The 15,173-nt window shown below is 50.0% G+C and overlaps 1 protein-coding gene across 1 annotated transcript in view; it reads right to left on the bottom strand.

Annotated features, from left to right (window-relative positions):
* Window positions 1-1,746: 1,746 nt before the first annotated feature.
* Window positions 1,747-15,173, bottom strand: part of LOC138364785 (dynein heavy chain-like) — a 33,610-nt gene continuing 20,183 nt past the window's right edge. The window contains exon 2 of the mRNA XM_069324759.1: window positions 1,747-3,500. Coding sequence (XP_069180860.1) covers window positions 1,747-3,500 — 1,754 coding nt within the window. The remainder of the gene's footprint in view (window positions 3,501-15,173) is intronic.

Below are 15,173 nucleotides of genomic sequence, written 5' to 3'. Positions count from 1 at the left end.
AGAGACAGAGAGAGACAGAGAGACAGACACTGGGACAGAACAAGGGAGTCGTCAAGTACAGTCTTCACTTAACTAATGAGTGTAGAATAAGCAGTTTACTCTAATTAAAATAATTATGAAGTGTTGGAAAATAAATCACATGATTTTAGTATTGAATTTATCAACCAATTTATGGCCATGATGTTGTGGCCCTCCTGTTGTGGCCCTCCTGTTGTGGCCATCATACTGTGGCCATCCTGTTGTGGCCACCCTGTTGTGGCCATCCTGTTGTGGCCCTCCTGTTGTTCCCCTCCTGTTGTGGCCCTCCTGTTGTGTCCCTCCTGTTGTGGCCATCCTGTTGTGGCCCTCCTGTTGTGGCCCTCCTGTTGTTCCCCTCCTGTTGTGGCCCTCCTGTTGTGTCCCTCCTGTTGTGGCCCTCCTGTTGTGGCCTTCCTGTTGTGGCCCTCCTGTTGTGGCCCTCCTGTTGTGGCCTTCCTGTTGTGGCCCTCCTGTTGTGGCCCTCCTGTTGTGTCCCTCCTGTTGTGGCCCTCCTGTTTTGGCCATCCTGTTGTGTCCCTCCTGTTGTGGCCCTCCTGTTGTGGCCACCCTGTTGTGGCCCTCCTGTTGTGTCCCTCCTGTTGTGGCCCTCCTGTTGTGTCCATAATGTTGTGGCCCTCCTGTTGTGTCCATCCTGTTGTGGCCCTCCTGTTGTGGCCCTCCTGTTGTGTCCATTCTGTTGTGGCCCTCCTGTTGTGGCCCTCCTGTTGTGTCCATCCTGTTGTTGCCCTCCTGTTGTGGCCATCCTGTTGTGGCCATCCTGTTGTGGCCATCATACTGTGGCCATCCTGTTGTGGCCACCCTGTTGTGGCCATCCTGTTGTGGCCATCCTGTTGTGGCCCTCCTGTTGTGGCCATCATACTGTGGCCATCCTGTTGTGGCAACCCTGTTGTGGCCACCCTGTTGTGGCCATCCTGTTGTGGCCCTCCTGTTGTGGCCCTCCAGTTGTGGCCCTCCTGTTGTGGCCCTCCTGTTGTGGCCATCCTGTTGTGGCCATCATACTATGGCCATCCTGTTGTGGCCATCATACTGTGGCCATCCTGTTGTGGCCACCCTGTTGTGGCCATCCTATTGTGGCCATCCTGTTGTGGCCATCCTGTTGTGGCCATGCTGTTGTGGCCATCCTGTTGTGGCCCTCCTGTTGTGGCCCTCCTGTTGTGGCCATCCTGTTGTGGCCATCATACTGTGGCCATCCTGTTGTGGCCATCATACTGTGGCCATCCTGTTGTGGCCACCCTGTTGTGGCCATCCTATTGTGGCCATCCTGTTGTGGCCATCCTGTTGTGGCCATGCTGTTGTGGCCATCCTGTTCTGGCCCTCCTGTTGTGTCCCTCCTGTTGTGGCCCTCCTGTTGTGGCCATCCTGTTGTGGCCATCCTGTTGTGGCCATCCTGTTGTGGCCCTCCTATTGTGGCCACCCTGTTGTGGCCCTCCTGTTGTGTCCCTCCTGTTGTGGCCCTCCTGTTGTGTCCATAATGTTGTGGCCCTCCTGTTGTGTCCATCCTGTTGTGGCCCTCCTGTTGTGGCCCTCCTGTTGTGTCCATCCTGTTGTGGCCCTCCTGTTGTGGCCCTCCTGTTGTGTCCATCCTGTTGTGGCCCTCCTGTTGTGGCCATCCTGTTGTGGCCATCCTGTTGTGGCCATCATACTGTGGCCATCCTGTTGTGGCCACCCTGTTGTGGCCATCCTGTTGTGGCCCTCCTGTTGTGGCCATCATACTGTGGCCATCCTGTTGTGGCCATCCTGTTGTGGCCCTCCTGTTGTGACCCACCTGTTGTGTCCCTCCTGTTGTGGCCATCCTGTTGTGGCCCTCCTGTTGTGGCCATCCTGTTGTGGCCATCCTGTTGTGGCCCTCCTATTGTGGCCATCCTGTTGTGGCCATCCAGTTGTGGACAACGACTGGACAACCACAGCTAACGACTGAACAACCACAGCTAACGACTGAACAACCTCAGCTAACGACTGAACAACCTCAGCTAACGACCAGACAACCACAGCTAACGACCAGACAACCTCAGCTAACGACCAGACAACCTCAGCTAACGACCAGACAACCACAGCTAACGACCAGACAACCACAGCTAACGACTGAACAACCACAGCTAACGACCAGTCAACCTCAGCTAACGACTGAACAACCACAGCTAACGACCAGACAACCTCAGCTAACGACTTAACAACCACAGCTAACGACCAGACAACCTCAGCTAACGACTGAACAACCACAGCTAACGACTGAACAACCACAGCTAACGACTGAACAACCACAGCTAACGACCAGACAACCTCAGCTAACGACCAGACAACCACAGCTAACGACTGAACAACCACAGCTAACGACCGGACAACCTCAGCTAACGACTGAACAACCACAGCTAACGACCAGACAACCACAGCTAACGACCGGACAACCTCAGCTAACGACTGAACAACCACAGCTAACGACCAGACAACCACAGCTAACGACTGAACAACCTCAGCTAACGACCAGACAACCACAGCTAACGACTGGACAACCACAGCTAACGACCAGACAACCACAGCTAACGACCAGACAACCACAGCTAACGACTGAACAACCACAGCTAACGACTGAACAACCACAGCTAACGACTGAACAACCACAGCTAACGACTGAACAACCACAGCTAACGACCAGACAACCACAGCTAACGAGCAGACAACCACAGCTAACGACCAGACAACCACAGCTAACGACTGAACAACCACAGCTAACGACCAGACAACCACAGCTAACGACCGGACAACCTCAGCTAACGACTGAACAACCTCAGCTAACGACTGAACAACCACAGCTAACGACTGAACAACCACAGCTAACGACCAGACAACCACAGCTAACGACTGAACAACCACAGCTAACGACCAGACAACCACAGCTAACGACTGAACAACCACAGCTAACGACCAGACAACCACTGCTAACGACCGGGCAACCTCAGCTAACGACTGAACAACCTCAGCTAACGACTGAACAACCACAGCTAACGACTGAACAACCACAGCTAACGACTGAACAACCTCAGCTAACGACTGAACAACCTCAGCTAACGACCGGACAACCACAGCTAACGACCGGACAACCACAGCTAACGATCGGACAACCACAGCTAACGACCGGGCAACCACAGCTAACGACCGGACAACCACAGCTAACGATCGGACAACCACAGCTAACGACCGGACAACCACAGCTAACGACCGGACAACCACAGCTAACGACCGGACAACCACAGCTAACGACCGGACAACCACAGCTAACGACCGGACAACCACAGCTAACGATCGGACAACCACAGCTAACGACCGGACAACCACAGCTAACGACCGGACAACCACAGCTAACGACCGGACAACCACAGCTAACGACTGAACAACCTCAGCTAACAACCAGACAACCTCAGCTAACGACCAGACAACCTCAGCTAACGACCAGACAACCTCAGCTAACAACAAACAGCTGTGGTTGTCTTAACGTTAAAGTAAAGTAGGTAAAAGTTTGAGAAGGTGAGGATGAAGGAGGTCATTAAGTGCTCGAGGAAGTAGTTTAAGACAGTTGGCGGCGGAAGTGAGTAGATCGTTAGGAAGAGTTAGTTGTTTGTCCGGTCATCTCTGAAGAGTGGTTCACGGTAGTTACCTAACCTCAACTCACTCCCCAATTACCGCTCTGAAGGCTGTATCTTCAGCTGCAGGTCTGACGTAGGTAGAGGACGGTGTACTGCAGGCCTCCTCCTGTACCCTACGGTATAGGATAAGTAATAATTGTAATTTAGAAGCAATAAGATCTTTATCTTAACATACTAAGAAGGTTAGGTGAGGTCGGTGTTTTCTATGAAGCTTTTCAAGGTAAACTTAAAATATTCACAATCAATTAATATGTCACATATGCACTGTTACGGACCCGCAGCGTCGGAGCACGGAGCTGTGACGACGACGCCATCTGTGAGTCCGCTCCCGAAAACCCCACATGGACAACGCCATCTAGTGGTGACAGGATATGCCAGCAATAAGTGCTGGATGCCTGTCCTAGTCGGCTCATGACGTAGCCGCTGCTGACCTCTGGTGAGGTGGTGCTTAGACAGCAACGCCATCTATGGAGTGAAGAGGTGGACGTTTGTGTCTAAGCCTGTAAGTGATGTTTCCTGGTGGCCCCAGGTAGTATCCCCAGTACTGATGACGTGTCTGCTTGTAGAGTCGACCTGGGACTGCTGTGTTGGACAACGAATCAGTCTACCCAAGGCAGCCAAGGTCTCTCCACGAGTCTGCTGAAGAAGTTGTGAGTCACCCCCGGACGAACTCTGTTGAGAGTATTAGTCTGCCTGTGGTGTGGCAGTGTCGGGAATCGCCTTATCCGGGGATGGCTGGTGGAAGAGACTAGCCACTGTGGTGCTTAGTGAGGAGAGTGATCAGCGGGATCACACGAGGGCTAGGGCTTGCAACCCAAGTATCGGTCGTGGAGTGGCCAACTCAGCGGAGCTGATCGGTACCTGCCAGCTACAGGCTGGATTGTGGTTGAAGGCCTCCACGACTGGGCACCCAGTGGGACTGTGATTTGGCTGGCCTGTGGCCAGGGTAGATTCGTTGTAGAGTTATCGTGGATTCATCGTGAGCCACGGAAGCAGAGACCAGGGCTACCTAGAAGAAGCATCGCCGAGTGTTGAGCGTCTTCAGAGAGGGAGACCTCATTGTACATTGTGTAGTAATAATTCCCTTTTATGACTTTAAATTATGGTGGTGAGAATATATATATATAAATTGGAATATTTGTATCCCTCCCCCTTTAGTTTTACTTGCATTACGGAACACACCCCTTGAAAGCCTCTACTAACTTGGGGCCGGATTCTAAAACTCTACTACCTTCAGAGAAGAACCCGGTTGCGTCCCAGTAGGGCCGTAACATGCACTTATTAAATAAGCCAATATTGACTGTAAGCAAGTGCGAGAACGGGTTGACCCATTTGGGCTAGAAAATATATTATGGGAGAAAGCCTATAACGGTTAGGAACATTCTGGGGCAAGATGGTGGCCGGAAGAGCCGTGACGTCACGGGACCAGTATTCAAATGTTCGACCAATGGGAAGCGAGCTTCTCGGACACACTCTCTGACTCCTCAGCTGTTATTGGTCACTCTAGAGGCGGAAACTCACAGTACCCGGTTAACGAGTAACCTGCACTCGTTAACCGGACTGGTTAACCGGCCTCGTTAAGCGGGCCGTCAGCCAGTTTACACATGAGAAAAGCTACAAATTGCCATAATAACTTGTGAGGTTCAGCCTGTGATGTGGTCAATATTGGTCTCTGTGGTGGTTTGTGGTGGTTTGTGGTGGTTTGTGGTGGTTTGTGGTTGTTTGTGGTGGTTTGTGGGAGTGGTTGTTTGTGGGTGTGGTTGTTTGTGGGAGTGGTTGTTTGTGGGAGTGGTTGTTTGTGGGAGTGGTTGTTTGTGGGTGTGGTTGTTTGTGGGTGTGGTTGTTTGTGGGAGTGGTTGTTTGTGGGAGTGGTTGTTTGTGGGTGTGGTTGTTTGTGGGTGTGGTTGTTTGTGGGAGTGGTTGTTTGTGGGAGTAGTTGTTTGTGGGTGTGGTTGTTTGTGGTTGTTTGTGGGTGTGGTTGTTTGTGGCTGTTTGTGGTTGTTTGTGGGTGTGGTTGTTTGTGGTTGTTTGTGGTTGTTTGTGGGTGTGGTTGTTTGTGGGAGTGGTTGTTTGTGGGTGTGGTTGTTTGTGGGTGTGGTTGTTTGTGGGAGTGGTTGTTTGTGGGTGTGGTTGTTTGTGGGAGTGGTTGTTTGTGGGTGTGGTTGTTTGTGGGTGTGGTTGTTTGTGGGAGTGGTTGTTTGTGGGAGTGGTTGTTTGTGGGGGTGGTTGTTTGTGGGTGTGGTTGTTTGTGGGTGTGGTTGTTTGTGGGAGTGGTTGTTTGTGGGAGTGGTTGTTTGTGGGAGTGGTTGTTTGTGGGAGTGGTTGTTTGTGGGAGTGGTTGTTTGTGGGTGTGGTTGTTTGTGGGAGTGGTTGTTTGTGGGTGTGGTTGTTTGTGGGAGTGGTTGTTTGTGGGAGTGGTTGTTTGTGGGTGTGGTTGTTTGTGGGTGTGGTTGTTTGTGGGAGTGGTTGTTTGTGGGAGTGGTTGTTTGTGGGAGTGGTTGTTTGTGGGAGTGGTTGTTTGTGGGAGTGGTTGTTTGTGGGTGTGGTTGTTTGTGGGAGTGGTTGTTTGTGGGAGTGGTTGTTTGTGGGAGTGGTTGTTTGTGGGTGTGGATGTTTGTGGGTGTGGTTGTTTGTGGGAGTGGTTGTTTGTGGGAGTGGTTGTTTGTGGGTGTGGATGTTTGTGGGTGTGGTTGTTTGTGGGAGTGGTTGTTTGTGGGAGTGGTTGTTTGTGGGTGTGGATGTTTGTGGGAGTGGTTGTTTGTGGGAGTGGTTGTTTGTGGGAGTGGTTGTTTGTGGGTGCGGTTGTTTGTGGTTGTTTGTGGTTGTTTGTGGGTGTGGTTGTTTGTGGGTGTGGTTGTTTGTGGGTGTTTGTGGTTGTTTGTGGGAGTGGTTGTTTGTGGGAGTGGTTGTTTGTGGGAGTGGTTGTTTGTGGGTGTGGTTGTTTGTGGTTGTTTGTGGTTGTTTGTGGGTGTGGTTGTTTGTGGGTGTGGTTGTTTGTGGGTGTTTGTGGTTGTTTGTGGGAGTGGTTGTTTGTGGGAGTGGTTGTTTGTGGGAGTGGTTGTTTGTGGGAGTGGTTGTTTGTGGGAGTGGTTGTTTGTGGGAGTGGTTGTTTGTGGGAGTGGTTGTTTGTGGGTGCGGTTGTTTGTGGTTGTTTGTGGTTGTTTGTGGTTGTTTGTGGGTGTGGTTGTTTGTGGGAGTGGTTGTTTGTGGGTGTTTGTGGTTGTTTGTGGGAGTGGTTGTTTGTGGGAGTGGTTGTTTGTGGGTGTGGTTGTTTGTGGGAGTGGTTGTTTGTGGGAGTGGTTGTTTGTGGGAGTGGTTGTTTGTGGGAGTGGTTGTTTGTGGGAGTGGTTGTTTGTGGGTGCGGTTGTTTGTGGTTGTTTGTGGTTGTTTGTGGTTGTTTGTGGGAGTGGTTGTTTGTGGGAGTGGTTGTTTGTGGGAGTGGTTGTTTGTGGGAGTGGTTGTTTGTGGGTGTGGTTGTTTGTGGGAGTGGTTGTTTGTGGGTGTGGTTGTTTGTGGGAGTGGTTGTTTGTGGGAGTGGTTGTTTGTGGGTGTGGTTGTTTGTGGTTGTTTGTGGTTGTTTGTGGTTGTTTGTGGGAGTGGTTGTTTGTGGGAGTGGTTGTTTGTGGGTGTGGTTGTTTGTGGTTGTTTGTGGTTGTTTGTGGTTGTTTGTGGTTGTTTGTGGTTGTTTGTGGGTGTGGTTGTTTGTGGGTGTGGATGTTTGTGGGTGTGGTTGTTTGTGGCTGTTTGTGGGTGTGGATGTTTGTGGGTGTGGATGTTTGTGGGTGTGGATGTTTGTGGGTGTGGATGTTTGTGGGTGTGGTTGTTTGTGGGTGTGGATGTTTGTGGGTGTGGATGTTTGTGGGTGTGGATGTTTGTGGGTGTGGATGTTTGTGGGAGTGGTTGTTTGTGGGTGTGGATGTTTGTGGGTGTGGATGTTTGTGGGAGTGGTTGTTTGTGGGTGTGGTTGTTTGTGGTTGTTTGTGGTTGTTTGTGGTTGTTTGTGGTTGTTTGTGGTTGTTTGTGGGAGTGGTTGTTTGTGGGTGTGGTTGTTTGTGGGTGTGGTTGTTTGTGGTTGTTTGTGGTTGTTTGTGGTTGTTTGTGGGTGTGGTTGTTTGTGGGTGTGGTTGTTTGTGGGTGTGGTTGTTTGTGGTTGTTTGTGGGTGTGGTTGTTTGTGGTTGTTTGTGGGTGTGGTTGTTTGTGGTTGTTTGTGGGTGTGGTTGTTTGTGGGAGTGGTTTGTTTGTGGGTGTGGTTGTTTGTGGGAGTGGTTGTTTGTGGGTGTGGTTGTTTGTGGGAGTGGTTGTTTGTGGGAGTGGTTGTTTGTGGGAGTGGTAGTTTGTGGGAGTGGTTGTTTGTGGGAGTGGTTGTTTGTGGTTGTTTGTGGGTGTGGTTGTTTGTGGGTGTGGTTGTTTGTGGTTGTTTGTGGGTGTGGTTGTTTGTGGGAGTGGTTGTTTGTGGGTGTGGTTGTTTGTGGGAGTGGTTGTTTGTGGATGTGGTTGTTTGTGGGTGTGGTTGTTTGTGGTTGTTTGTGGGAGTGGTTGTTTGTGGGAGTGGTTGTTTGTGGGTGTGGTTGTTTGTGGGAGTGGTTGTTTGTGGGAGTGGTTGTTTGTGGGAGTGGTTGTTTGTGGGAGTGGTTGTTTGTGGTTGTTTGTGGGTGTAGTTGTTTGTGGGTGTGGTTGTTTGTGGTTGTTTGTGGGTGTGGTTGTTTGTGGGAGTGGTTGTTTGTGGGTGTGGTTGTTTGTGGGAGTGGTTGTTTGTGGATGTGGTTGTTTGTGGGTGTGGTTGTTTGTGGTTGTTTGTGGGTGTGGTTGTTTGTGGGAGTGGTTGTTTGTGGGAGTGGTTGTTTGTGGGAGTGGTTGTTTGTGGTTGTTTGTGGGTGTGGTTGTTTGTGGTTGTGTATACTCACCTAGTTGTGCTTGCGGGGGTTGAGCTCTGGCTCTTTGGTCCCGCCTCTCAACTGTCAATCAACTGGTGTACAGGTTCCTGAGCCTATTGGGCTCTATCATATCTACATTATAAACTGTGTATGGAGTCAGCCTCCACCACATCACTGCCTAATGCATTCCACCTGTTAACTACTCCCACACTGAACAAGTTCCTTCTAACGTCTCTGTGGCTCATGTGGGTACTCAGTTTCCACCTGTGTCCCCTTGTTCGCGTCCCACCAGTGTTGAATAGTTTATCCTTGTTTACCCGGTCGATTCCTCTGAGGATTTTGTAGGTTGTGATCATGTCTTCTCGAGCTCTTCCGTCACCAGCTGAGCCTCACTATCACAGCAGGGTCTCTCCAGTGCCACACTATGGTAAGAACGTTATAAATACAACTGCGTTGCCTAACCAGTTCGACGGGAAGCGCGCCACCGTGCGTGTTGAAGCCCTTGACGGGAGAGCGTCTACATCGCGGTGCTTTATGAGTCATTAATGCGGCCGGGAACTATTGTGTTCCCGCCGACTGCGTTAAAAATGTGACGTATTTGGTGAGAGAGAGGCGGGGGGAGGGGGGGAGGGAGGGGGAGGGGGGAGGGAGGGGGAAGGGGGATGGGGGGAGGGGGATGGTAAACATTTGGAGTAATTAAGGGAGCAGTGTTGCACCTCAGCCATGGTGGCTAATTACTCACACTCCAGACAATGTTTGCAATGTTGCTACTGTTGTGATCAATGGAGGGGGGGGGGGGTTATGGGGGGTCGGTTATGGGGGGGTTGTTATGGGGGGTTATGGGGGGTGGGGTTATGGGGGGGTTATGGGGGGGCGGTTATGGGGGGGGTTGTTATGGGGGGTGGGGTTATGGGGGGGGCGGTTATGGGGGTGTTGTTATGGGGGTTATGGGGGGTGGGGTTATGGGGGGGTTATGGGGGGTTGTTATGGGGGGGTTATGGTGGGGGCTGGATAGAGGTGAGGGGTGTCCACTACCCACCAGGTGGTGTGGAGGAATACATCTATCCTTCACCTCTGGGTTGTGGCAGACTCGAACACCCGACCACCAGAGCGGCAGGTATACCCGCCTCGCTCACTGAATGGATTGTTACTAGCCATGTTTATTGATGTTATACATGCCTGTCTGTACAAGGCTGGAGGTCATACTCCTGGGCCTCGCCTCACCCAGACTGGCAGTGTGAACGGTGTGGGGTGAGGGAGCAACATAGGCTGGTCGGTGTGGCCACAAGTCAACAGAGACCCACGTGGCTGGTCCACATGCACACCCCCACCACCATCTCCGCCGCTCCTCCCTCACTACACTCCTAAATATTTTCAAAAGAAACATTTGAAAATAGTATTTGTTCATATAGTAATATGGACCATTATTCACTGAGCTCGGAGAAATGAACAAAAATTTCCTGCTACTGATAATTTGTCCGTACTAGCATAAACAGACAATTCTTACACAGCGTTTAAGGCTGACTAGCCTCAGCCAACTTTGCAGGGGGACCAGCCTCAGGTATGGGAGCAACATAGGCTGCTCAGGGTAGCTAAAAGTCAAGCTGGTAGAGCACGCTACCCTTCACACACAGATCTTCCCGACTATTGCTGCCTCTAGCAGGTAGCAGCAGCCCCTCCTCTAAATATTTTGGAATCAGAAAATTAAAATGAATGGTTTATTTTTCTTAATGTAATGTATAACGTAATTCACTCATGCCAGGGAAATTAATGGAAATTTTCTGCTACTCACACTTTGGTCGTAATACCATAAACACGTAGATTCATAGAGCCACATCTCTCCTACAACTGTGTGTGTGTGTGTGTGTGTTTACTAGTTGTGTTTTTACGGGGGTTGAGCTTTGCTCTTTCGGCCCGCCTCTCAACTGTCAATCAACTGTTTACTAACTACTTTTTTTTTTTTTTTTTTCCACACCACACACACACACACACACCCCAGGAAGCAGCCCGTGACAGCTGACTAACTCCCAGGTACCTATTTACTGCTAGGTAACAGGGGCATTCAGGGTTAAAGAAACTTTGCCCATTTGTTTCTGCCTCGTGCGGGAATCGAACCCGCGCCACAGAATTACGAATCCTGCGCGCTATCCACCAGGCTACGAGTGTGTGTGTGTGTGTGTGTGTGTGTGTGTGTGTGTGTGTGTGTGTGTGTGTGTGTGTGTGTGTGTGTGTGTGTGTGTGTGTGTGTGTGTGTGTGTGTGTGTATATGTGTGTGTGTGTGTGTGTGTGTGTGTGTGTGTGTGTGTGTGTGTGTGTGTGTGTGTGTGTGTGTGTGTGTGTGTGTGTGTGTGTGTGTGTGTGTGGGTGTGTGTGTGTCTGTGTGTGTGTGTGTGTGTGGGTGTGTACTCACCTATTTGTACTCACCTATTTGTGCTTGCAGGATCGAGCATTGACTCTTGGATCCCGCCTTTCTAGCTATCGGTTGTTTACAGCAATGACTCCTGTCCCATTTCCCTATCATACCTAGTTTTAAAAGTATGAATAGTATTTGCTTCCACAACCTGTTCCCCAAGTGCATTCCATTTTTCCACTACTCTCACGCTAAAAGAAAACTTCCTAACATCTCTGTGACTCATCTGAGTTTCCAGTTTCCACCCATGTCCCCTCGTTCTGTTATTATTACGTGTGAACATTTCATCTATTTCCACTTTGTCAATTCCCCTGAGTATTTTATATGTCCCTATCATATCTCCTCTCTCCCTTCTTTTCTCTAGTGTCGTAAGGTTCAGTTCCTTCAGCCGCTCTTCATATCCCATCCCTCGTAACTCTGGGACAAGCCTCGTCACAAACCTCTGAACCTTCTCCAGTTTCTTTATGTGTTTCTTCAGGTGGGGGCTCCATGATGGCGCGGCATACTCTAAGACGGGTCTCACGTAGGCAGTGTAAAGCGCCCTAAAAGCCTCCTCATTTAGGTTTCTGAATGAAGTTCTAATTTTCGCCAGTGTAGAGTACGCTGCTGTCGTTATCCTATTTATATGTGCCTCAGGAGTTAGATTAGGTGTCACATCCACTCTCAGGTCTCTTTCTCGAATCGTTACAGGTAGGCTGTTCCCCTTCATTGTGTACTGTCCCTTTGGTCTCCTGTCACCTGATCCCATTTCCATAACTTTACATTTAGTGGTGTTAAACTCCAGTAGCCATTTCCCTGACCATCTCTGCAGCCTGTTTAAGTCCTCTTGGAGGATCCTACAATCCTCGTCTGTCACAACTCTTCTCATTAATTTTGCGTCATCCGCAAACATTGACATGTATGATTCCACTCCTGTAAACATATCATTTACGTAAATTAGAAAGAGGATTGGTCCCAGCACCGATCCTTGAGGTACTCCACTTGTTACTGTTCGCCAGTCCGACTTTTCGCCCCTTACCATTACCCTCTGGCTCCTTCCTGTTAGGTAGTTCTTCACCCATACTAGGGCCTTTCCGCTTACTCCTGCCTGCCTCTCAAGTTTGTATAGCAGTCTCATGTGCGGTACCGTATCAAAGGCCTTTTGGCAGTCAAGAAATATGCAGTCTGCCCAGCCTTCTCTGTCCTGCCTTATCCTTGTTACTTTATCATAGAATTCTAAAAGGTTTGTTAGGCACGATTTCCCTGTCCAGAACCCATGTTGGTGCTTGTTTACAAACCCAATGCTCTCCAGGTGCTCAACAAGTCTTAGCCTAATTATTCTTTCAAGTATTTTGCAGGGGATGCTTGTCAGTGATACGGGTCTGTAGTTAAGTGCCTCCTCCCTATCACCTTTTTTGAAAATCGGTACGACATTTGCCTCCTTCCAGCAACTGGGCAATTCTCCCGACATAAGTGACTCATTAAAGATCATTGCCAGAGGCACGCTGAGAGCCTGCGCTGCCTCTTTAAGTATCCACGGTGATACTTTGTCTGGTCCAACAGCTTTATTTGCATCCAGTGTTGTCAACTGTTTCATTACATCCTCTGCTGTCACCTCTATATCTGATAGTCTTTCATCTTGGGTAATCTCTTCTAACAATGGGAGCTGCTCAGGCTCGGTTGTGAACACTCCATGGAATTTTGCATTCAGTACCTCGCAGATTTCCTTGTCGCTTTCTGTATATGCCCCTTCTGTTTTCCTCAGTCTTGTCACTTGGTCATTTACCGACATCTTCCTTCTTATATGGCTATGTAGTAATTTTGGTTGCTTTTTCGCTTTGACTGTGTGTGTGTGTGTGTGTGTGAGTGTGTACATGTGTGTGTGTAAGTGAGTGAGTGTATACATGTGTGTGTGCATATGCAGGCGTGCACGCGTGTGCACGCCTGCACGCGTGTGCACGCCACCACGCCCCACCCACTGCTCCCCACACACACACACCGTCAGCCCCAGAAATGCAAGTAGATTATTTTCAACAGTTAACAGGAGTTTTTCCCTCCATAATTTTTCCCCCAAGCCTCGCGTTGCCTCTTAAGACTATTGCAACATTTCTACAACACCCGGCAACACAGTAAACATTTCTACAACACCCAGCAACACAGTAAACATTTCTGCAACACCCAGCAACACAGTAAACATTTCTGCAACACCCAGCAACACAGTAAACATTTCTACAACACCCAGCAACACAGTAAACATTTCTGCAACACCCAGCAACACAGTAAACATTTCTACAACACCCGGCAACACAGTAAACATTTCTGCAACACCCAGCAACACAGTAAACATTTCTACAACACCCAGCAACACAGTAAACATTTCTGCAACACCCAGCAACACAGTAAACATTTCTACAACACCCGGCAACACAGTAAACATTTCTACAACACCCAGCAACACAGTAAACATTTCTACAACACCCAGCAACACAGTAAACATATCTGCAACACCCAGCAACACAGTAAACATTTCTGCAACACCCAGCAACACAGTAAACATTTCTGCAACACCCAGCAACACAGTAAACATTTCTGCAACACCCAGCAACACAATAAACATATCTGCAACACCCAGCAACACAGTAAACATTTCTGCAACACCCAGCAACACAATAAACATTTCTGCAACACCGCTAATAGAATCAAGACTGGGGAATAATCCCAGGCTCCGAGGCTCGAGGCATTATGTCTGTTACTAATATATATTCTCAACTGTAACATTCACTGGGTCTAATATTCCGGGAAGAAATGCTATATTTATGTCTTAGAAAACGAGCTGTTGGACATGACTTACAACTGAGTATATTCGACATTATAATATATTATATTAGAACTGATATGAGGATAAGGAGCTGGGATATGAGGACAAGCAGCTGGGATATGAGGACCAGAAGCTGGGATATGAGGACCAGAAGCTGGGATATGAGGACAAGGAGCTGGGATATGAGAACAAAGAGCTGGGATATGAGGATAAGGAGCTGGGATATGAGGACAAGGAGCTGGGATATGAGGATAAGGAGCTAGGATATGAGGACAAGGAGCTGGGATATGAGGACAAGGAGCTGGGATATGAGGACCAGGAGCTGGGATATGAGGACAAGGAGCTGGGATATGAGGATAAGGAGCTGGGATATGAGGACAAGGAGCTGGGATATGAGGATAAGGAGCTGGGATATGAGGACAAGGAGCTGGGATATGAGGATAAGGAGCTGGGCTATGAGGACAAGGAGCTGGGATATGAGGATAAGGAGCTGGGATATGAGGACAAAGAGCTGGGATATGAGGATAAGGAGCTGGGATATGAGGACCAGGAGCTGGGATATGAGAACAAAGAGCTGGGATATGAGGACAAGGAGCTGGGATATGAGGACAAGGAGCTGGGATATGAGGACAAGGAGCTGGGATATGAGGACAAGGAGCTGGGATATGAGGACAAGGAGCTGGGATATGAGGACCAGGAGCTGGGATATGAGGACAAGGAGCTGGGATATGAGGACAAGGAGCTGGGATATGAGGACCAGGAGCTGGGATATGAGGACAAGGAGCTGGGATATGAGGACCAGGAGCTGGGATATGAGGACAAGGAGCTGGGATATGAGGACCAGGAGCTGGGATATGAGGACAAGGAGCTGGGATATGAGGACAAGGAGCTGGGATATGAGGACAAGGAGCTGGGAGGGAAAGTGAAAATATACCTCAGCCATAAATCTGTCTTAAAGGAAAAAGTTGAGTCAACCCTCCCCCGTCCCCCCCCCCTCCCCCTCCCCACCCCCCTCCCCTACACCCCCTCCCCACCCCCCCTCGCCCCCCATCCCCACGCCCCTCCCCATACCCCCCATCCCCTACCCCCCTCCCCCCCTCCCTCCCCTACACCACTCCCCTCCCCCCCCTCCCCCCCCCCCCTCCCCACCCCCCCTCCCCTACCCCCTCCACTCCCCCCTCCCCCTCCCCCCCTACCCTTCACCCCTCCTAAGAAATCCTTGTATTACTTCTGATCCCCAACTCGCTAATCACTCACCCCATCAGCCACTCAGCCACTCAGCCAATCAGACACTCAGCCAGTCAGCCAGCCAGCCAGCCAGCCAGCCAACCAGTCAGCCAGTCAGCCAGCCAGCCAGTCAGCCAGTCAGCCAGTCAGCCACTCATCCAATCTGCCACTCAGCCACTCAGCC

Source organism: Procambarus clarkii, chromosome 14 (genome assembly GCF_040958095.1).
Source record: "Procambarus clarkii isolate CNS0578487 chromosome 14, FALCON_Pclarkii_2.0, whole genome shotgun sequence".
NCBI classification, from domain to species: domain Eukaryota; kingdom Metazoa; phylum Arthropoda; class Malacostraca; order Decapoda; family Cambaridae; genus Procambarus; species Procambarus clarkii.
The sequence above is the reverse complement of the archived record's forward strand: the minus strand, read 5'-3'. Positions and strand labels throughout refer to the sequence as shown.